Genomic DNA, 23,911 nt, shown 5'->3' with positions numbered 1-23,911 from the left:
TTTAATTGACATGGAGATATGTGAGAATTATTTAACTGGTATAAGCTACACATGTTAAATGTCCAAAATGTTAAGATAACATTTAGTAGATGATATATAGTACCATAATCCCATTTTCAAAACAAACTTCTACGAATCACCTACTATGATATCTATTTATGATGCAATGTGCCAATTAATTTTGCATTGAATTTATTCTTCATCAACTAAACTTTTCTATTTGATTTTTCCGTCAGTTTGCAAGACAATAATTTTCTTAATGAATTGTTATTTTTCTTAATTTTAGGAGGTTGGAAATGTCACTAAGACGACGTGATGTTGAGCAATGGATGAGCCATCGGCGCTTACCACAAGAACTAAGAAGGTATGACATTTTCATTCTGCGTTCCCCGCCCACAAACCCCCTTCCACCCTTCTGACAACCATATAAAAGAAACACATCTCTATCTTAATTACAAAGAAACACTTGCTTAAAATGTTATGATATTTTCATGTAATAGCATACTATTTCTTATTGATATATTGGGGGTGTTTACAATTCTAAAAAAATACTGTTAATTTTGAGCAAAAGTATTCATCTTCTCCATGAGAATAGCATGTTTACTAATAAATTCATCATGTTTTCTTGGTAGGACAGCAGTAGAGATATGAATAATACAGAATTTTAGACAAAGATTTGTAGATTGAAGCAGAGACCTGACCTAAAATTAGGTATTTAAAGTTTAAAGGAACCTCTTAATTAAAACTGAAGTTGAAATAAGAAAATACAACTTGAAATTTTCCACTTGTATCCCCATTTTTACTAGCTAGGATAAATTGTAATCTTGGACTAAAAACTAATACTATTAAATAAAAGACTAATCAAATAAGAATTCCCAAATAAAGCTGGAAAGAAACCTAAACAAACTAAATCGGAAAACTCAATAAGGTCCTAAACCAAACGAAATAAGCAAAATAAATAAAACTCTATTCTGAATGGGACGTCTCCTGCATCATTTTCCTTTTAACTGTGCTATCTTTGTCACCTTTCCAACTGTTCCAGAAAAATCAATAAAAGTGCAAGGGTCATGCTTATTATGAACTGTGAATAGGTGAATTCATGAATTTGTGTAGACAAGCTCATCATACTGGTAATTTAGAAATACTCATAGAAGAACGTCTCTTATATGTGTGCAAATGTTTCCTGAAATACCTTGCAATTGTAACTGAGCATAGGACCATTTGGTATTCAGAATCAGACAGAGTTCGAACTGTAACAGCCAATCCTTTTGTTGCTGTTTGGTTCCATTTTCAGGAATTAGAAAAAGCTGATCCAGGTTTGGGGGATGGGCATGTAAAAAATGTGCCAGTAAAGATGTTACTATAGTTATAATCTTACTAGTGGAGTTTTAAAGTGAGATCTTTACTATAGTAATACAACTGATTAACCAGACCATTTTTCTTACGCAAAGACCATATTTTTCACTTATCTCCAATAACAGGATCACAATCACACATACATATACATAGTATTTTATAGTCTTTCTTACTTGAAAATATGGCCTTTGTGCAAGAAAGGATAAGTGCCCTTGCACTGGGTGAAACTTTTCTTACAGAATGACCATATTATTCACTCAACTGCCCTATTTGGATTACTATCATATGTCTGTCTGTTGTTACCACATGCAAAATATCTTAAATGCTTAGAATACTGTGTTGATAGCTAAAGTGCCAACATTTCAATGGTATGCCCATGAGAATCCACATCTAACTCAAGGCATGGCTCATAGTGCGACTTTGTGGTAGATCTTGTACAATTTATGTGGGGACTTAATTGCACACAAAGACTTCTTTAATATTAAATAGAATTTAGTACAAATTATGTACTACACACTAGCTCTCATTGATGCTCATGTTCACCATATACTACATAACACAAATTTATTTCATGCACTACTTGGACACATTTAAGGAGCTAAGCTCTTTTTATAGTGTTGTTAAGTCTGTTTGTTACCGACTTTTGCAAAGTTGGATCTTCCTTTTTTTTTTTTAATTAAATGGATAAATAAGCAAAAATCTAGAGAAAATATTCTCCAGAGAAAAGGGGGTCGGGCATAGTGTGTTCTTTTTTAGGACACATAGGCTTAACTTCATAAGGATTTCAAGTAAAGAGCACCATCCCGGGCATGGAAGAAAGTCACACCGCTCACCCATGGTGGTGCGGCTGAGCCAGATTGGGCTCAGCAGTCGGCCTATGTTTCTGGGCGCACGCATAAAGGCATGATTAGTTCCACAAATCTTGCCAAAGCCTTCGCCTTCTTTTTGAATCAAAGTAGGTCTCACTTGAGAATTCCAGAGTCGAGCTTCGATAACCAGCAGCAAGGACTTCTTCTTCTCTAGCATCTTATAGAAAGATTGAGAGAGAGAGAGGCGGTGAAATCTATAATACTCCCCTTACCGACTACTCTCTCCTAATGCACACGTACTTGCTTTTATATTTTTAACTTCAATAAGCACTGTTTTGGCAAACTTAGGATTTTGCTTGTGTCTCCTTTATGATGTTCGTAAATGTGGCACAAATCTGTTGCATCTTCAACATTTTGAATTTCTTCAGACTGGCTTGGTCTTGCTTCTTCTGATGTTTGGTGTGCTCTCATATGCCATGGAGACTTGGCTTTTTCGGGTTACTTATTACCAGCTTTTTCTGTGTCTAGTTCCACCTCCCGAGTGCTTCTTTCAACTGCTTCCTCTTGTTCAAATCTCTCTTGTATTTTCTTCTCAATTTCTTTTGAGTTTGGTAAAACCATTGATTGAGAGGACCACCAAAATGAAGCCTTATCAAATATCACATTTCTTGAAGTATGACATCTTCTAGTTATAGGGCCATAACATTTCCACCCTTTTCTTTGATTGTCATAACCCGCAAAATTTAACTTTATTGCTTTCTTATCTAACTTGGTGCGCAAATAATCAGGTACAAAAATGTAACATACACAACCAAAAACTCAAAAGTGACTTACAGTAGGTCTTATGTTCTGTAACTTCTCAAAAGATGAAATCGATCCAAGTGGTGCTTGTAGCAACTTGTTGATCACGTGCACAACCGTCTTCATGCACTCTGCCCAAAACTGAGGTGGAACATTCTTCGTATGAAACATACTTGTGCATATCTCTACAAGGTGTCTATACTTTCTTTCTGCTACATCTTCTGTTATGGAGTGTTGGTACACGTCAATTGACGGTGTATCTTACAATCTTGTAGATATTTCTAGAATTCATACGAAGTATATTCACCTTCATTATTTGTCAGTAGACAAAATTCTCCAATCAACTTCATTTTCAGCTATCTCCTTGAACTTCTTAAACTTGCTTAAAGCTTATGATTTTTCCTTTATAAAGTATACCCATACGTACCTTGAGAAGTTGTCGATGAAAGTTATTATATACCAAAACCCACTGATGGATGTTTGCTTCACAGGTCCAAACACGTATGAAGGAACTAACTCGAGGGTCATTTGCTTTGTACTTGGAATCTTCATAAGGTAACTGGTGTTATATTGACATCCAACACATACTGTATCCTCTCTGAAATCATAGAATTGGAAAACTCACACACCTCTTATTAACAATAACCACACATATATATACATGTTATAAAGACTCCTAAACTAAATAGGAAAAATATACAAAGAACTCCTATTAAAAATCTAATTTGGTCCCCTATAATTAAGCTATATACAAGCTGTGTGTGAAATTGACTGTCAAGAAAGGATTTAAGAGATGAAATACTTAAAGCATCATTTCCAGTAATGACAATGTCATCCACATAGACAACTAGCAGGATTAGGCCACCCTCAGATTGTCTATAGAAGACAAAATGATCAGATTTGCTTTTATTCATCCCAAATTTTTCAACTGCTTGATTGAACTTGCCAAACAAGGCACGCGGGCTCTATTTCAAGCCATATAAAGATTTCCGAAGATGACAGACTTTCCTATACTTCCCTTGAGCAATAAGACCTGGAGGTTGCTCCATATACACCTCCTCCTGAAGATCTCCATGAAGAAAAACATTCTTAATATCTAATTGATGCAGAAACCAATTGTGAATGGCTGCCATAGATATGAATAATTTGACAGAAGTTAACTTAGCAACAGGAGAAAAAATGTCAGAATAATCAACTCCATAAATTTGAGCATATCCTTTTGCTACAAGACGAGCTTTTAAACGAGCAACTGACCCATCAGGGTTTACTTTAACTGCAAAAACCCATTACACCCAATGGCCTTCTTCCCTGCAGGTAAATCTATTAGATTCCAAGTACCATTATCAGTTATGGCATTCATCTCCTCCATTATAGCATTACGCTAGCGAGGATGGGATAGGGCTTCTTGAATAGCCTTAGGAATAGAAACAGAGTCGAGATGCAATGAAAGACAGGTAGTTGGTGACATGGTTGTAAGACACAAAGGAAGAAATAGGGTAAGTACACTAACTTTTACCTTTGTGAAGGGCAATTGGAAGATCATCACTTGACACGGGATCTGATGGCGAAGGATCTGGTTCAGGACATGTATCAGGAGGATTCTGCCGTCTAGAGTAGACCTGAGTAATTGGTGGATAAGTAGGAGCAGAAACATCTAAAACAGAAACAGGAGATATGATAGTATATACCAACACGTCATTACCATTTTCCCCGGTAATGTGGAAGATGGATAGAATGCTCTATCCTCTAGAAAAGTGACGTTAGGTGACCAAATACCTATTAAGACTAGGACAATAACATTTATAACCTTTTTGAACACGAGAATAGCTAAGAAAGATGCACTTTAAAGATTTAGGATCAAGTTTCGTGGTTTGAGGGCGAACATCACGAACAAAGCAAGTACAACCAAATATCCTAATTTCAATAGGAAATACTGACTTAGTTGGAAAAAGGGTATGATGGGGAGTGAAATAGCTCGTGAGAGACTTGTCTCGTTTCTCAGCTCGATAGAAGGCTTTACACATCATACATGCGATTCATATTCCCCTTCCCAGTGTGTACAAATTCTAAATACTCTAGTAAATCTTTCACATATTCATGGTGATTAATCAGGCCCACAATCTCATTGTCAATACAGTTCTAATTTGTAAAAATAAACGAGCATCTTCCCATAGCCAAGGTTGTTTAGACTCATCTTTAGGCGGATCATCCGTCATATGGTAGTCCATATCAACACTCCGCAAATAAAGATGCACAGATTTGTTCCAATCAAAATAATTAGAGTTATTAAGTTTATGTTCAGTGATTTTTGACCCTATGGGAACAATTTTAGGCATAATCACCAACTTTTTTCAACCATACTTCAAGAATTCAGAGAAACTAGCTAATTAAAGCAATGGATAATAACCCTAACCTCAAAACAAAGCACAACGAAATCCAAAACAGTAGCAACAATCAAAGAATAAAAAACTCAGAACCTGTATCAAAACAACTCCTTGACCTATTCGAAGTTTCACACAACCAGACAACATAATGCCTAATATAGACCTGTGTGACCTCAAAAAAGATGATCAGAGAAGTTTCTGACAATTCACGCACCTCCACGTGCAGACAAGTGGAGAAGACCCAGAAAGTTGTGATGGCACGTATGGTTCACGCGCTTGGACTCGGGTGACCAAAATCTCTAGACGTCGATCGGAAGGTGGCGCTCGTCTTGATGCAGGCGATGAAACAAATTGAACTTTGGTACACAAGACCCAAAAAATCAAACACCCTACTGCTAAACCAAGAAAAACTCCTAAATTCCCAAATTGATTTCTAGAGTTAATTTGCGTGCTCTGATACCATGAAATCACATAATTGGAAAACTCACACCTCTTATCAACAATAACCACACATATATACACATGTTATAAAGAATCCTAAATTAAATAGGAAAACTATATGAAGAAGACCTCCTATTAGAAATCTAATTTAGTCTCCTCTAATTAAGCTATATACAAGCTGTAACACTTTTGAACGTCGAGCTCAGGAAGTCTCTTAAGCATGGACTTATCTATCATTTCTTTCAACTTGTGATAGTTCATGTGTCCTAGTCGGGCATGCCATAAATCAGCTGTCTCTCTTGGTCTTATCCGTGTACGCTGTTTGTGCTGACATCACGTAAATAGACTCTAGCTTTCGTCCCTCCATGAGTGGTGTGGTTGTTGGCTTTTAGACTTCGATATACTTTCACTCTTGTGGCCTAAACACCATATAGCTCCTCGAGGGTGTATATTGAGACACTGATATTAAGTTATTCATCATAGATACATGAAATACATTCTCAGGTGGTACTTATCTCGAATTATATCTAGTCATCATTGTCGTCTTGCCAATGTGAATAATTGGTACCCTCGAGTTGTTTGCAGTGGTAACAACTCATCCCCCTTCATATACTGTCATGCTTGATAATTTTCTTTATCTTCTGTCATATGGTTAGAGCACCTAAAATCTAATATCCAGTTATCATTGTAATTGATAGATTTAGCACTCATTGTGATAAGCGCTTGCTCCTATTTTAACATAGTTGTGAAGGAAGGTGTAAACTCATCAGAGTTGCCTATTACTAGTTCGGCAATGGCACATGAAGCCTAGAAATTCATTCATCTTCACTTCCGACTTGAGACTGAGTGGATGTTGCAACATTCCCTTCAGCTCTTTTAAATCGATAGTCTCGAGTATAGTGGCCTCCTTTGCCACAATTATAGCACTGACCATTCTTGCGATGGCTAGTTTTGTCCTCCGACTGATGGTTGTGGTGAGCTCCCCGCTGTTGCCAACTCCTTGTGACGTTTCTACCACCCTTCTTGCTTTGGTTTTCCTCCATTCCTCGATCCTACGGTGTAAGGAGCTATCAGCACCTATTTTCTGGATCTAGATATCGAGAGAATTACAAAAAACCCTATGATGAAAGTTACTGCCTTCTTAGGTCTCGGGAGACGAAGGACAGGCGAATCTGAGGTTAACGTTGGAGTTAATTCAACCAAAATTACCTTTTTCGAATCAAATGGAGTTAATTGTCAAGAAAAATAAAGTTTGAGGGTCAAAACGATGGATTTCACAAGTTCAGGGACTGAAATGCAAACTTTTGTCAAACTTTCCATGTATGGAGTCAATCGGCTCTGCGCAGAGCTAATCGGCTTTACACAGAGCTGATCACCGCCTACAGGAGCCTTGCCCTTTTTATTGCTGAAGAGGGCTTTCTCCTCTTCCTTGATTGATACTTTAGACATTTGTTTGTCTAAAGCTTCTTGATTTGCTAATACATTTTCTAACTCATTTAAAGATGGCTCCTTAAACCATCCACGAAATGCCGTGACGAGTGCATTAAACTCGGGATGTAACCCATGAATTATGATCTTCCTTGTTCTTGTATCCGTAATTTGATTTTGAGGATCTAATTTTCAGATTTCTTGATATAAAGTTTTATGCTTGGTAAAGTACGTACTCACTGTCATATCACGTTGCGAGATTGATAATAGCTTGTTCTCGAGGTGTTGTAGCTTGGCATCACTCGTCCGAGCGAATAATCCAGCAAGAGTTTCTTATGCCTCCTTGGATGTCTTGACATCCCTAATGCGTTGCAGCAAATCATCCTTCACCGATACCGACGGAAACATACATGGCCTTATTGGCTTTGACCTTCCATCTCTTATGGTTATTTTGATTTATTGCAGGTGTTGTCTCACTCCTTCCAACAATTTCCCATAAATCTTGACCAAGTAGGTAGAATTGCATATGAGTACTCCAATTGCTATTATTATTAGTATTCAGTTTTTCAAGGCTACTTACTGAATTGGATATATCCGCCATTATGACTTGGTTACTCTCTCCAATTAACCAAGTAAGCTTGGTCCCAGATGAACGAGCTTCATAAACACAGACTACACACTAGCGGCACCTCGACGTAACACGATCCCTGATTGCTTGTTCTTGAAACACTTGGTAGTTGATCGCTGACCGTCTGCTCTAATACCACTTGTAGAATTTATGTGGGGGACTTGATTGCACACAAAGAATTCTTTAATGTTAAATAGATTCTTAGTACAAAAATATGTACTACACACTAGCTCTCACTAGTGCTCACTTTCACCACACAATTTTTATTTCATGCACTACTTGGGCACATTTAAGGATTTGAGCTCCTTTTTGTAGTGTTGTTAAGTCGGTTATTGACTTTTGCAAAATCGGTTCTTCTTTTTTTTTTTTTTTTTTTTTTAATATTAAATAGATAAATATGCAAAATTCTAGAGAAAGAATTTTCTAGACAATTATAGAAAGATTGAGAGAGAGAGAGAGACAAAGTCGGTGAAATCTTCATCTTCCGCACAACATTTGGCTTCTTATTCTTAATAAACTATGTTTCCCAATAAATATACAATAACCTAAAAGTGGGCCTTCGTTCCATAGAAGAGCCAGCCCAATCTGCATCTAAGAAATTTTTTAGCTTGCAGTAACAATTTACTATACAAAAGCCCATGCCTTATTATCTATACTGTAGAATTTTATAGAGAAAGGAAAAAAGAGAAATGTTCTCTTATACTTTTTTTATATATCAAACATAGGAGAAACACAACTTATATATACTAGCTAAAGGATAGAAAAAGAACTTAGATAGGAACTAATTTATCTTATCCCTAAACCTTAGAATGTTTATCCATATCTCTAACAAACAAAAACTAATTAGTTATTCTAACTTATCAACACTCCCCCTCAAGTTGGAGCAAATATATCTGTCATGCCCAACTTGCTAACTTGAAATTCAAATTGTTGTCTAAATAACCCTTTAGTTAAACTCACAGATCTTTTATATCAAAAATAGGATTATGAGCAATACTGATAGCTGCCTTGTTGTCACAATACAACTTCATAGGTAAACTCACAGATCTTTTAAGCTCTTGCAGAACCCTTTTCAGCCAAAGAATCTCACACACTCCCTGTGCCATTGATCTGAATTCCTCAAAGACTACTTCTAGCAACTACATTCTGCTTTTCACTTCTCCATGTGACTAAATTACCCCAAACAAATGTGCAGTATCCAGAAGTTGACCTTCTATCAGTGATTGAACCTGCCCAATCAGCATCCGTGTACACCTCAACTCCTCTTTTTTCATTTTTCTTGAAAAAAAGTCCTTTTCCTTGTGTACTTTTCAAATAACGAAGAATTCGATATACAACTTCAAGATGTTCTTCATATGGGGAATGCATAAACTGACTTACCAAGCTTACAGCGAAAGCAATGTCCGGACGAGTATGTGATAAGTAAATCAGTTTTCCAACCAACCTCCCGATATCTTCCCTGTGTCTCACCGGAACACCATTCTTTACCTCCCAAGTCTAGAATTAGCTTCAATTGGAGTTTCAGAAGGTTTACAACCACTCATTCCAGTTTCTTTCAAGAGATCTAGAATATACTTCCGTTGTGAGACAACAATGCCTTTCTTTGACCTTGCCACTTCCATTCCAAGAAAGTATCTTAGTTGGCCTAAATCTTTCATTTCAAACTCTTTGGCTAGGTTTTGTTTCAATCTGCTTATTTCAATTATGTCATCTCCAGTCAAAACTATATCATCTACATAGACAATTAAAACAGAAATTTTATCTTCAATAGAACTCTTTATGAAAAGAGTATGATCAGATTGACTTTGATTATAACCTTGACTTTTAACAAACTTTGTGAACCTCTCGAACCATGCTCTAGGAGATTGTTTAAGGCCATATAAAGATCGCTTTAGCTTACATACCTTGGCTCCAAATTTCTGAGCAAAACCAGGTGGAGGTTCCATGTATACTTCCTCTTCTAAGTCACCATTCAAAAAGGCATTCTTCACATCTAGATGATTCAAGGACCAATCTAGATTAGCTGCAACAGACAAGAGCACTCGAATAGTATTGAGTTTCGCCACAGGAGAAAAAGTTTCATAGTAGTCCACTCCATATATTTGAGTAAATCCTTTAGCTACTAGACGAGCTTTATATCTTTCCAAGGATCCATCTGAATTGTACTTCACAGTAAACACCCATTTACATCCGACAACTGTCTTCCCATTTGGCAGATCCACTTCTTCCCAAGTAGCATTCTTCTCCAAGGCTCTCATCTCCTCCAAAATAGCTTCTTTCCACTCAGGAACATTTAGAGCCTCCTGAACACTATTTGGAATAACCATACTAGACATTTTTGAGATAAAAGCACAATATGGTGATGAAATATTTTTGTAAGATACAAAATATGACAAAGGATGTTTAGTACATGACCTAACACCTTTCCTAAGAGCAATGGGAAGACCAAGTTGACTAGATGGATTATTTGTAGGAAGTTTTGGAGACTTACCATAAATTTCATGATCCAACCTCTGATTAGATTCTTGATGGTGCTGTGGGATGGTGGCTCTTTTTTGTGCTTGATGTTCCTTTGAATATACAAGACCTTTAAACTTTTCCGCATAGATATCAGTTGTTTCAATATTTTGATTTTGAGATGACCTTATCAAAGGCTGTTCAGTATTTTCAATATTTAAATCATGTTTCCACAGTTTCTTTATTTTTCGACCCATTTTCTTTTGAAACATGATTAGACTCCCAAGAAATACCATTATTTGAAAGAAACTCAAAAGTTAAATCAGAATTTAAATCATAACCAGAATCAGTTGAGACATCTTCACTAGTGTTCTCCCCCTGAAGATGAAACTTGTCAAAGTATGATTGTCCTTCAAAAAAAGTGACATCCATAGAAATAAACATTTTTTTCAAAACTGGATCAAAACATTTATAACCTTTTTGATTTGCAGGATAACCTACAAAAATACATTTATGTGCTTTTGGATCAAGTTTTGAACGTTTTGGATCATGATTATGGACAAAAGCCACACTTCCAAAAATTTTTAAAGGAATGTTGCTAGTTAGCCGAGTTATGGGAAAACATTCACTAAAAACTTTAATTGGTGTTTTAAAATTCAAAATTCTTGTAGGCATTCTATTAATCAAATATATGGCAGTTAAAACTACTTCTCCCCAAAGATACTTTGGAATTTTAGTTGTAAAACTAAGAGCTCTAACAACCTCTAGGATATGTTTATTTTCTCTCAGCCACTCCGTTTTGCTGAGGCGTGTTACTACAAGAACTTTGGTGAATAATCCCTTTTTCAGCAAAAAATTGTCCTAACACATTGTTAAAGAACTCCTTTCCATTATCACTTCGAAAAATTTTAATTTGAGTATGAAATTGTGTTTGAACCATATTATAAAAATTTTTGAACACACTTTCAACATCAGATTTCTCTTTAAAAAGAAAGACCCAAGTAATTCTAGTATGATCATCAATAAAAAGGATAAACCAGCGTTTTTCAGAAAATGTTGGCGCTCTAGAAGGACCCCAAACATCACTGTGAATTATGGTAAGTGGCTTGGACTGTTTATAAGGTTGCGATTGGTAAACAATTCGGTGATGTTTAGCTAATTCACAAAATTCACATCGGAAAAATAAAGGATTTTTATTCATGAATAACTTTAGGAACAAATACTTTAAATATTGAAAATTTGGATGTCTTAGCCGATAATGCCATAACATAATCTTAGTGTCACTTGAAACAGAAATAAAATTGAAACAAGTTTGCAGGTCTTGCCTTCCAAAGGTTGACTCATCATTGAAGAAGTAGAGTCCACCATCCAATTTAGCACCCCCAATCATCTTCCCCGAGGTTAAATCCTGAAATCTACAATAGGAAGACTTAAAAATCACTTGACAATTATGATCAGAGGTTAACTTACTGACAAACAAAAGATTATATGACAAATGTGGAACATGTAAGACATTCTTAAGAACTAGAGAAGAGGAAATAGGAATTGTTCCTTTCCCAGCAACAGTGGCTAAGGAACCATTTGCAATTTTAACCTTTTGATTTCCTGCACAAGGTATATAAGAGGAAAAAATTTGCGAATTGCCAGACATGTGATCAGTAGCACCTGAATCTAATATCCAAGTGCTATGGGATTTGGAACAAGCTATGGCTGCAATGAAAGAATTACCTGATTGTGCAAAAGAACAAGACAAGTCAGATTTTTCTAAAGTTTGGGACTTAAACATTTTATACAGGTGCTCTATCTGTTCCTTGGTAAAAGGAAGAGATTCAAAAGAAGACTGCTGCCCCGAATTAGTATTGCTAGCTTGAAAAGCTCGTACATCTCCTCCTAACTTGGTGTTATCGCTGCCTGTTTTCTTCTTCGGTTTTTCATGCAATTTCCAGCAAGTATCTCGAGTATGCCATGGTTTTCGACAATGATCACACCAGGGTTTCTGCTTTCCCCCTGAGTTTGTACCTCGAGTTATAAGAGCAGATCCGTCAGCATCTATTTTTGGTTCATCATTTTTCAGCATCACTTTCGTCGTGCTTCTTCTCTACGCACTTCTGAAAAAACTTCTCTAATAGTTGGTAAAGGATTTTTTCCTAATATACGTCCACGAACCTCATCAAGATCTTTGTTTAAACCAGCCAAGAAAACAAATACTCGTCCTCTTTCAATTTTCTTTTTGTACCGAGAACTGTCATTAGGATTCTCCCATTGTTCATCTTCAAACATGTCCAATTCCCCGCCAAACAACCATCATATCATTATAGTAAGTCGCTACCTCTCGATTACCTTTTGCATTTTCCACATATGGGTGTTTAATTCGAATAACTGCGAATGGTTGTCCAAATCTGAATAGGTTTCTCGAACTGCTTCCCAAACATCCCGAGCAGTCTGCAAAAACATGAATGGTTTTCCAATAACCGGATCCATTGAGTTAATCAACCAGGCAGAACCATTGAATTTTCCGAGCGCCATCGCCTATATTTGAATCATCGGTTGTTGGTGGTTTTATCTCACCATTCAAGTATCCAAGTTTCCCTTTTCCATCAATCACCAACCTCATGGACTGAGACCATTCAAGATAATTCTTGCCATTCAGTTTGTGAATGGTGATTTGAAGAGAATTTTCAGGAGGAACAGGTGGAAGTAGCTGAAAAACTCCCCCTGATGGTGTCACGCCACTGCTAGCTTCTGAAGTGGCTGAACTAGAGCCAACCATGGCAGCCTTAAAATTCATGATCAAGCCCTCAGCTCTGATACCATGTAGAATTTTATAGAGAAAGGAAAAAAGAGAAATGTTCTCTTATACTTTTTTTATATATCAAACATAGGAGAAACACAACTTATATATACTAGCTAAAGGATAGAAAAAGAACTTAGATAGGAACTAATTTATCTTATCCCTAAACCTTAGAATGTTTATCCATATCTCTAACAAACAAAAACTAATTAGTTATTCTAACTTATCAACATATACCAAAAATAATCTTCCAGCATAAAACTTGTTCATCTGATGTACAAGGGCATTGATAGTGATATAAAATTCACTAGAAAATTTATCTTTAAATCATAATATATCAGTATTAAAAATTAAAAAAGATTCATTAACTTGAAGTAAGATTCACCTCATTATATAACATCTGCATATACAATTCCTACTATAATATAGGGTTCAAATCATTACATAATGGAATGTGAATACTGTCAAACACAAGTTAACTAGTAAAGTTTTCTAAATAAAGGTGACTTCAGAATCTAACGTATCATCCCATGCCTATGCACAATATCTCCTAATTCATCTTATACTCACTTATAATGGTGAATGGTCGACAACCAGATTCCCATCATAAGTGGCAATTTGTTTGTCATTCTAGACAGTCCCCTTCTCAAATCTTCTTTTGGGCTACATACTGATTGAGTGTCATAAGAAACAAGTTCCGACTCACCCTGATAAGGGGATTGTTTCTTTTTTATACTAAACCAATCACTGCTTATTTCTCTTTTGATATAGTATGTTAGTTGAAATGTTTCTCCTGACATAAAACTTATATTATTCCAGTATGTGGCATTTATTTGCTTGTTGAGCCTTCTAAATTACTATCATATAGGAAAGTACTAGAAGCTGAAAGGTATAACTGGGCTGCGACCAGAGGTGTGATTGAAGGAATGCTCTTGGAGAACTTGCCTGAAGATCTCCAGAGGGATATAAGACGGCACCTCTTCAAATTTGTTAAAAAAGTAAGGTCTGGAATTTATGAGTATAGTAATAGAACAGATTCAATTTATGCATACGAGTGTATTTATACTGCATGATTTAGATCCTTAAAAAGCTGAGATTGATGAAAAACAATTAGATTTTTCAGCTTATATCAGTAGGGCCTCGCGAAAACTTTTTTCCTTTGCCCTTCTGTTCACCTGCTAAAGTTGCTACCAATAAGCTAAGCAACCTTCTAGCATCATATCAATCAATTGCTGATGGAATCATGGAGGAAAAAGAAGGGTACTCTTTTGTTCCTGAAAACTAATCTTGTGAAACTAGAAAACATTTAAAGTTACCAGTAAAAGATGGTTGCAACAAATAACCAAGTGTATGTCTAATGATCCTGACAAAGGGTATAATCCTAAAGCTATACTGAAGTATTTGATTTTTAGATGTATCTTATCCTAATCTGTTGCCTCATCGCACACATAGGATGGAATGGAGAATATTCATATAGCCAACCTCAATTAGTTTGATATTTTAGCTTAATCGAGTTTAGATGTAACATTACTTTATTTAACATGGCATCAAACAAATGAGTGGTGATTTGTCAAAGAACCTTGGGTAAGAATAGATTCTTAATATTTTTCTAATTTCAGTTATTGATTAAGGTATCCTAGTGTATGAGCTACCCTGCTATGCAAGGATCAAGGATAAGTCTTTGATTACTGTGAGAAAATAAAATTATTCTCGTTCTTTTGAGAAACTTGCACCAGATGTACCTTTTAGATGCAAATCCATGCAAAGAAAACTTCATCAATTCGTGAAATGGTTGAATGATACCATACTGTTTAGTACACTAGAAAATATGTTTCTTTATTCTTTCTCTTTAACAAATTTGCATGTATGTATATTCCTGTCTTTTTCAAGATCTTGTGGCAGAGAACTGTATCTGAATAATACACTAAAGAAAGTGGATAAGTATGGGATTTGTCTCCAACATTGAATTTGACCAATGTGGTGTGCAATTTTGTTGGTGATATTTTCGTGGACTTTTCTCTTTTCTAGTTGACATAATTCCAATAATCCCACCACTCAGTTAATCCAAATCTTGAGTAACAGTTGAATTATGGCATTTCAAGTGTACTAATGATTATTATATCATAATACTTTGATTTTGAATTAACTCCTTGTGACTTTACTGAAAATTAAATGTGTTTTGTAGGTTTGGATTTTTGCCTTGATGGATAATCATTTCTTGGATGCCATTTGCGAGAGACTAAAACAAAAGATATACATCAAAGGCAGTGAAATTTTGTACCATGGTGGTCTGGTTGAGAAGATGGTCTTTATTGTGCGTGGAAAACTGGAAAGTATAGGAGAAGATGGCACTATGTTCCCCTTATCTGAAGGGAATGTCTGCGGTGAGGAACTTCTCACTTGGTGTCTTGAGCGTTCTTCAGTTAGCAAAGGTATGGTCGTCATTCTTAAAATTAAATCAGCTCTCCATTATTTGTGGACTGGACAAATGATGATCAACATGTTATTGAACCATAAGAGCATACAAAAAGTCGGTGAAATGATTTTTGGTTAATTCTGTAGTGCATTTTCAAGTTGTTTGAATATTTGTATTTGGGGCTTGAAGATGCTAGATTTAAATTTGAAGATACTAGATTCAAGTCCCACCTGAATAAGGGGTTAGGAGTTCTATTGGTTGTAGGAATGCTTTATCCTCTTCTGTGCCCAAAGCATAGTAGATGAACCAAGAATGAGTTATTTTAGAAATATTGTTATCTACAGATGGAGTGAAAGTAAAGATTCCTGGACAACGATTGATTAGCAGTAGGACAGTAAGATGCTTGTCAAATGTAGAAGCATTTTCACTTCGTGCTGCAGATCTTGAAGAAGTGACAAATCTCTTTGCAAGAAACTTACGGGATTCACGTGTTCAAGGAGCCATAAGGTGATTTTCTTCCCCAATGCATCTTCTTCAGAACCTGAAAATAATACTATTTTAGTAGAGTGATTAACTTCTAGATATCTGCTTGCATTCAACTTTGTTCATCTTGTAAAAGGATGCAAGTGAGATACTTGGTATTTAAGCATCCTGCCTTCTCCACTTATAAAATCCTTGAAGTATGTTACTATTTCCCAATGAGTTTAGGTCCTAAGTACTAATCTTTCCCTACTGTTGTGGAATCAAATTAATGAATCCTTGAGATTTGATTCTGATAATTAACTAGTTCTCTTCAGGTTCCAATGCTTTAGTTGTCAGTCTAACATGGTGAAATGTTGAGAATTATATGTAATTATCCGAATATCCTTAACACCTGACATAAGTTTTTTTTGGTCCTATAACCTGACATAATTTCTGTTTTCTGCATCCTGACAGGTATGAATCTCCTTATTGGAGAGGTCTTGCAGCTACACGCATTCAAGTTGCATGGAGATACCGGCAGAAGCGTCTAAAGCATATCAGCACCTCTCGATCAAATCAATCTAAAATATAGGTGTGAAGTATATAATATATGAACATATATATATACTACTTGCATATATAGTCAATTCTTAGACCAACATGTGTTAGAATCATACTTCCTGGGGACGTAATTTGTTCAATTTCTAAGTAATTGAATGTGTTATTTGAGTGAAGAGTCCGAAAATAATCAAGGGAGTTACACCCATATATATATATATATATACACAAAACGATCCTAATCTAACCCATATATATATATATGCACAAAACATACGATCCTAATCTAAGTAGGACTCGAACTCTAAATTAAATTAGTCTTCTAATTACTATATATAATCCTATGCAACTTCTATAACACTCTCCCTTATGCTGGAGCGTAAATATTAATTATGCCCAGTTTGTTACAGAGATAATCAACTCGAGTCCCATTAAGAGCCTTTATGAAGATATCTCCTAGTTGTTCTCTTGTCTTCACATAACCTGTGGAAATCGAACCTTGCTGAATCGTTTCACGAACGAAATGGCAGTCAATCTCGATATGTTTAGTTCGTTCATCAAATACATGATTGAATGCAATGTGAAGCTGTTTGGTTATCACACCACAACTTGGTTGGTACTGAAGTTTTAATTCATATTTCAGTTAATAGTTGATATATCTACGTTATTTCACATACTGACTTGATCATAGCTTTCTACTCTGATTTCGCACTTGAACGTGAGACAACATTCTGCTTCTTACTTTTCCATGAAACCAAATTCCTTTCAACAGATACACAATAGCCTAAAATAAACCTTCGATCATCCTTGGATCCCGTCTAGTCAGCATTCGAAAAACATTCAATTCCATTATGACCATGGTTACCATATAATATTCCTTGCCCAGGTGCTCCTTTTAAGTAGCAAAATTGTTCGACAGCTGTCCAGTGATTAACTGTTGGAGAGGACATATATTGACTTACCACACTAACTAAATACGCAGTATTTGGACAAGTCACAATGAAATAATTTAACTTTCTAATCAATCTTTTATATCTCTCAAGATCTTTAAATAACTTATAATCTTTTGTGAGTTGCAAATTAGGAACCATTGAAGTACTGCATGGCTTAGCTCTTAACTTTCCTATCTCGGATAACATGTCACATACATATTTCTTTTGAGATAAGAATATTCCCTTCTTACTTCTTATTACCTCAACACTCGAGAAGTATCTCAACATTTCCAATCCTTGGTATGAAATTGAGTGTGGAGAAAAGATTTAAGGGATGAAATTCCTATAGTGTCGCTCATAGTAATGACAATGTCATCCACATACACAACTAACAGTAAACAATCTTATGTAAGTCAGCTTACCAACAAGAAAGTGTATCAGAATAATCTACCCCATAAGGTTGAGCGTATCCTTTAGCAAATTTAAAAGAATTTTGATAAGTACTCCTTAGCATTATTACTTTTCAATATTTGTAAAGAAATATTAAATATTGTTTTATTTTCAGCATAAAAAGCAGAAAAATGAGAAAACACCTCCAAACGATTTTTCATTAAATATAACCATGTCATACGAGAGTAATCATCAATAAAAGTAACAAAATACTTATATCTAATTTTGGACTCAACTGGACGTGGACCCCAAACATCTGAATGGCCTAACTTAAGAGGAGCACTAATTCGTTTATTGACTCTAGGACTTGAACTAAGACGATGTTTAGCAAACTGACAAGACTCACAATTTAATAAAGACGAACTTTGAAACTGAGGACAAAATTGCTTTAACACATAAAGAGAAGAATGACCCAACCTACAATATGCTTCAAAAGGGGTTACCACTCCAGAACAAGCTATAGATCTTGGAATTTGTGTATCAAGAATGTAGAGACCCTCAGACTCATGTCCTTTACCAATAATCCTCTTTTTCATAAGATCTTGAAACAAACAATGATCTGAAAAAAATGAGACATAACAGTTAAGACTACGAGTGAGTTTGTTTACAAAAATTAAATTAAATGATAGTTATGGTAAACTAAGAACTGATGATAAAGAAAGTGTCGGTGTGGGATAAATACAACTTCAAACACCTTTCCTCACGCTTAACATGATATGCAAACAGGCCAGGTTTAAACCCATCATCGCAGACAAAAAACCGGCTCTGATACCATGTGATTTGAGTGAAGAATCCAAAAATCTTATTATATGATCAAGGGAGTTATACTTATATATATATACACAATATATACAATCCTAATATATACAATTATAATCTAAGTAGGATTATAACTCTAAATTAAATCAGTCTTCTAATTACTATATACAATCCCATGCAACTTCCATAACAAATGCTTATTGTTATGGTGGTTATGGTTATTTCTGAACTCTGGAACCCAAAGTAGAATTATTATCTAATGACAATCTCTAACTTCTTGTGAATTTTCAGTTGCAGAGTATTAACATGTTTAACTAGTTTTTGGCCATGGCAGATGATGCATTATACTGAGAAATTGGGACATAGTCGCACACCACCCTTTTATAACACTCCAAAGCTTTTACATATAACTAGTTTTCGTTTTTTTTTTTTTTACATTAATATTAGTTATTTGATTTGTTATTATTTAAAAAATAAAATAATATTTATATTTTTAAATTTAATATTATAAAAATTTCTAATTTACTGCAATTAAGAAAACTCTTATATTATAGTAAATTCATTTGTAGATGAATTTATTTATATTTTTAATTATACTAATTATTTTTCGGCCTAATTACTTGAATTTTTTTCTTTAACTTTAAACACTTTAACAATTTTAATCAATTCTATCAACTTTTTTACAAAAATATCTGTTTTCTAATTTTATATCTAAAAATATAATCTGGCCACCTATTCTTTATTCCATGGTGGTTTTCGTGGATCATATATTTTTCTTAAATAAAATGAGTATGCTGACTTATTCACTTTGCCTAAACAGAACGACTTAAGCCCCATCTTATAATTGCCATTTTCATTCTTTTAATCTCTCAGCCCTTCACAGTAATCTGGAATGAGATGTCGCTACCACTACCATTGCCACCTCTTTTCCTCTTCCTCCTCCTGCTGTTCTGTTATTTATCTTTCTGTTTTGCACTAGACTTATAGCCCAGTATTTTTCTCTTTTTGTATTCTTTATACGGGTTCTTATTTTGGGTATTATCTTTTTAAAGATAAGAAGCATTATTGCCGGAGATGTTATACTTATGAACTTGACAGTTCTTGAAAGACAAAAGGTTCATTTGAAATAGCAAGAAGAGCAACATCTTCAAGTAGAACGACATCCGCATAACTAAGGGGAGAATTATTTTGTGGTGATTTAAGCGGAATGCTCCAATTGCAGCAGCAACAATCAGGTTTTTGGGGGTGATTTTGGTGAGGCTGTGGTCTGTAAAGCCTGACCTTGGTTCTTAGATAATGGATGCTGGAGTATTACTTCTAGTACTAATTTGGTGGGTTTGGTCCTTGTTGGGAATACGGATTTTCTGTGTAAAGAATTCTTGGTGTAGCTGATAATGAGAGTATTAAGAAAAGAAATGTTGATAAGGTCCAAAACGATACAAAGGCGAGGTTTCTGTGTAAAAAAGTCTTGATTTCTTTGATATCAATTTCTTTGATTTTCTTTTCTCTGTTTCAGTTGAGGCATTTAATTGTTATTACAAACACAAAATTAAACAAGTGAATTATCAAATTAAGTAGTATAGCATTGTTATCGGTCTGATTTTTGTTTTGTTAATGAATATTTAGGTGGTTGTAGAACATGAGAACTGTAGGGGGACAATAGGATCAAAGTATGTGTAAAAGAAGGAGAGCCAAAAATGATCACCGAGAAAAATAACGAAAGGGCCTAAATGTTGCGTTTAGGCAAAAAGTGATGGCCAGCAATATTTGTTGGCTTGTTTTTTTTTTTTCTTTAAATAATTATACAATCAGCAAAACCACTGTGATATTAAAAAGTGAGTGGCCCGATTATATTTTAAAAATTAAATTGAAAAACTAAGCTTTTCTATAAAAAAATTGATATAATTGGTTAAAATTGTTACAACGTTCAAACATAATTAAGCTTTATTTTTATAGTTAAGTAATAAATGAATTAATATATTATTAATAAAACTAACATTCAGATGCATTGTTTTTTTTTTTTTAACAACAGATTTATATATATCCTAAAAGTATATTTATTTAAAGAATTGCACACTAATGATTTAATAAAGTAAAATATAGTAAATACTTTCTAAGTATGAATTATCTTTTTTTTTTAATTTTAATTTATACTTATCCGAAATAATGATAATGATTTAAATATATTTTAGATACTTAAACCTAAATAGAATATTAAACTTAAAAGATTTAATTTTATAATTTTTATAAAATAAAAAAGAAGATAATTCATACTTAGAAAGTATTTACCACTTATCCTAAATAGTAATTTGAATGATTTATTTTCTACAGAAGGAGGCTGAAAGGGTAGAGCATTATTGACAATGGACGACCATTTTATTTAATAATTTTATGTATCTTTTATAATATCCTTTCAGAATCGTATTTCAAATTTAACGTATCCTTTATAAAGCTATTATTGAAGGATTAAACTGATAATTTACAATTATAATTTGATATTTGTACTTATTATTAAACTCATCCAAAATTAATTTTATTGTTAAATTAGAATAAAATTATATTTTCAGCAAAAATTAGTTTTAGTATCTAATTAAAATAATTAAATCAAAATCCTTTTACTTGCTTGTATCTTTTATCTTTTAGAATAATTTAATCCTAAAAAATCTAAACGTATTAAGAACACTTATTCTTTGAACAATATTATTAAATTACTGTACATTTCAATTTTAAATTTTTAAATAAAATCATAGAAAGCAAAAGAATATTTATTAACTATTTTAATTAGACACTAAAATTATCACGTGCTAAAAATAAGATATTACTCTAATCTGGTAATAAAACTAATTTGGGTGAGTTTGATACTTGATAATAAGTTCAATGATGAAATTGTAATTTTAAATTATTATTTGTCGTTCAACTGATGTAGAGAGTATAGTAATTAGTTTTATTAAAATTCATTGGGTTTTAAAATAATAAAAAAAACACAAAAACAAACTTGTATAAACCTCAGAGGTACATAGTATTTAACCTAATTATTGAAACTTTATAAACTTTTATATTTAAATCATGTGAATCAATGATAATAGGAACATTAAGTTGAAATTTGTATATGTAACATCATAATGCTGTAGATTTGATAAAAAAATATATTAATACATAAAATTTTTATATTGTATAATACGGAAATTAATAAGAATCAAGTGTTAATTACTTACTTCTTGAAGATTCCATAAGTATAGTGATTATTCACCAGGTCAAATGCAAATCACAAAGGACATGCACTCTTATATCATAACCCAAATACTTCTTTTAGTAAAAATTGTAGAGAGTTAATTGATATTTCTCAAATATGAGTATTATTTGTTATATGTTTACCTCTCCCCTTTATCCATTTTCATGTGGATTAGTTGTCTTTGTGTTGGTAACTGTATAATAGTTACTAATATAAGGTTAATCTTAATTAATTAAGATGAAGGCAAATGAATTTGGATAAATGAATGGGTTTGGTCAACATGTCATAGGCGACTCAACCCATATTCTAAGACTCGCACATGACAGATAGATCCTATTATACGACTCTATAAATTTAAACAAATATATACTTTCATACCAATAAATGGGTCATGCGACCTAGAGAATAGACCTGCACATGAGAGCTTATTACTATGCATTTATTAAGAATAACATAGAAGTTTCAATCCTAAATAAAGTAATTAGTAATTAATTAGTAATTCTTGCGGTGTCCTAGACTCATCCTTTTGAATCATTGTAGCATCTCTAATCTCTTAAAGAGTATATTTTGTACAAATCAATTTTGTTTATCTATAATCAAGTCATATTTCTATCAAGTGACAAGATTGGCTAGCCAACAAAGACAATGAATAAAGTCTTCCTTTTTCACTCGAGATTTGTAATTCACGCTTAACCGCTTTTCTAGACACGTTCTATAGGCCTAATCATCCATAACCATATAGGCAATATGCTAAGATAGTAAAACACCAAACATAAAATACAAATAGTAGTAAAGTATAAGGGTACATGTATATGGATAAAGTTATTCTCATGGTCTTACACATTAGAAAAGTAAGGGATTATTCTTTCACTACCTTTTTAGCCGAACAAGCACATATGGTATGAATTATATACTATAGTATTTTCTATTTCTTTAATATCTAATAAAATACTATACAGATTCAAGTTCAGTAACTACTTAGTACCTAACTTAAATTCTTTAAGTTCTCTCTCTTAATAGATTAAAATTGAGAATTCAAATCTAGCTTTTACAGGTTATTTGGATGGGGATTGCGTTCATAATTACAACCTCACCTATTTTCTTTTGAGGTGGCAATCTTAACATAACTTCTCATCTCTTCTCGCTAATTCAACACTAGAGGCAATTTCTCATGTGAGCGAGTCAATCTAAAGCCTGTATCACATCATTTTATTGAGCTTTTTGAATAAAGCAATATATGATGTGTATATGCTACTGAAATGAATATTAATATTCGAGAACATAATAATAATTTTTATTTATTTAAATAGTACAATATAAGTTCAACAACTTTTGATTAAATTATCTAAATTCTATACAATCCAAGAGATTTCACATGTGTAAAAAAAATGTCTCTTGATATTAGCTTAAGAAGGGGATCTGCAACCGTTTAGTGTGTACAAATATATTGTATGGCTACTTCCCATCTAGCAACAATGTCTTTGATGTAATTGTACTTGGTATTAATATATTTGGTTCTACTATAGTATGTGGAATCTTTTAGTGAAAGCAATTGGTGCTTGATTATTACAATAAAATCATTTTAAAAATCTAAATTTCCAAAGAATTTTCTCAACCAATCTACTTCTTGCACAACAATCGAATATGCAATAAGTTCAGCTTCCATTATTGATAAGGCTATGCTAGTATGCTTCTTACTACCCTAAAAATTGGCGCCTTTATTAAGTAAGAAAGCATAACCAGAGGTTTATTTGCATTGATCAAAGTCTCCTCTCTAATTAGCATATGAATATCCAATTAGACGCAATTCTGACCCTTGATAACGCAAACGATAATCCATAAAGCTTTTTAGATATTCTCAATATCCTTTTTATAACTTTCCAATTCTCTTGTCTAGGATTTGATTGATACCGACTAACTAGCCCAACAATAAAATACATATTTGGGCGGGTGCACATCATAACATATACAAGACCTCCTACAACATTAGTATATGGTACAATGGAC

At 33.8% G+C, this 23,911-nt stretch overlaps 1 protein-coding gene across 8 annotated transcripts in view; it reads left to right on the top strand.

The window, feature by feature from the left end:
- LOC8289784 (probable cyclic nucleotide-gated ion channel 20, chloroplastic) overlaps positions 1-20,187 on the top strand; it is a 33,256-nt gene extending 13,069 nt beyond the window's left edge. For 3 of the 8 annotated variants that reach the window (XM_015722641.3, XM_015722643.3, XM_015722640.3), the window contains 5 exons: positions 287-364; positions 13,964-14,093; positions 15,281-15,527; positions 15,856-16,018; positions 16,448-16,707. In XM_015722641.3, coding sequence (XP_015578127.1) covers positions 287-364; positions 13,964-14,093; positions 15,281-15,527; positions 15,856-16,018; positions 16,448-16,565 — 736 coding nt within the window. In that variant the 3' untranslated portion in view covers positions 16,566-16,707. Of the gene's footprint in view, positions 1-286; positions 365-637; positions 684-3,457; positions 3,507-13,963; positions 14,094-15,280; positions 15,528-15,855; positions 16,019-16,447; positions 16,708-16,941; positions 17,144-19,724 lie in introns of those variants that run through there. The other 5 variants (XR_007214728.1, XM_002524587.4, XM_025158341.2 and 2 more) reach the window with 5 other exon arrangements.
- The last annotated feature ends 3,724 nt before the right edge of the window (positions 20,188-23,911 follow it).

The sequence above is a fragment of the Ricinus communis genome, chromosome 2, assembly GCF_019578655.1.
Source record: "Ricinus communis isolate WT05 ecotype wild-type chromosome 2, ASM1957865v1, whole genome shotgun sequence".
Taxonomy (NCBI): Eukaryota; Viridiplantae; Streptophyta; class Magnoliopsida; order Malpighiales; family Euphorbiaceae; genus Ricinus; species Ricinus communis.
Note: the sequence above shows the minus strand (reverse complement) of the source record. Positions and strands in the feature narration are given on the sequence as shown.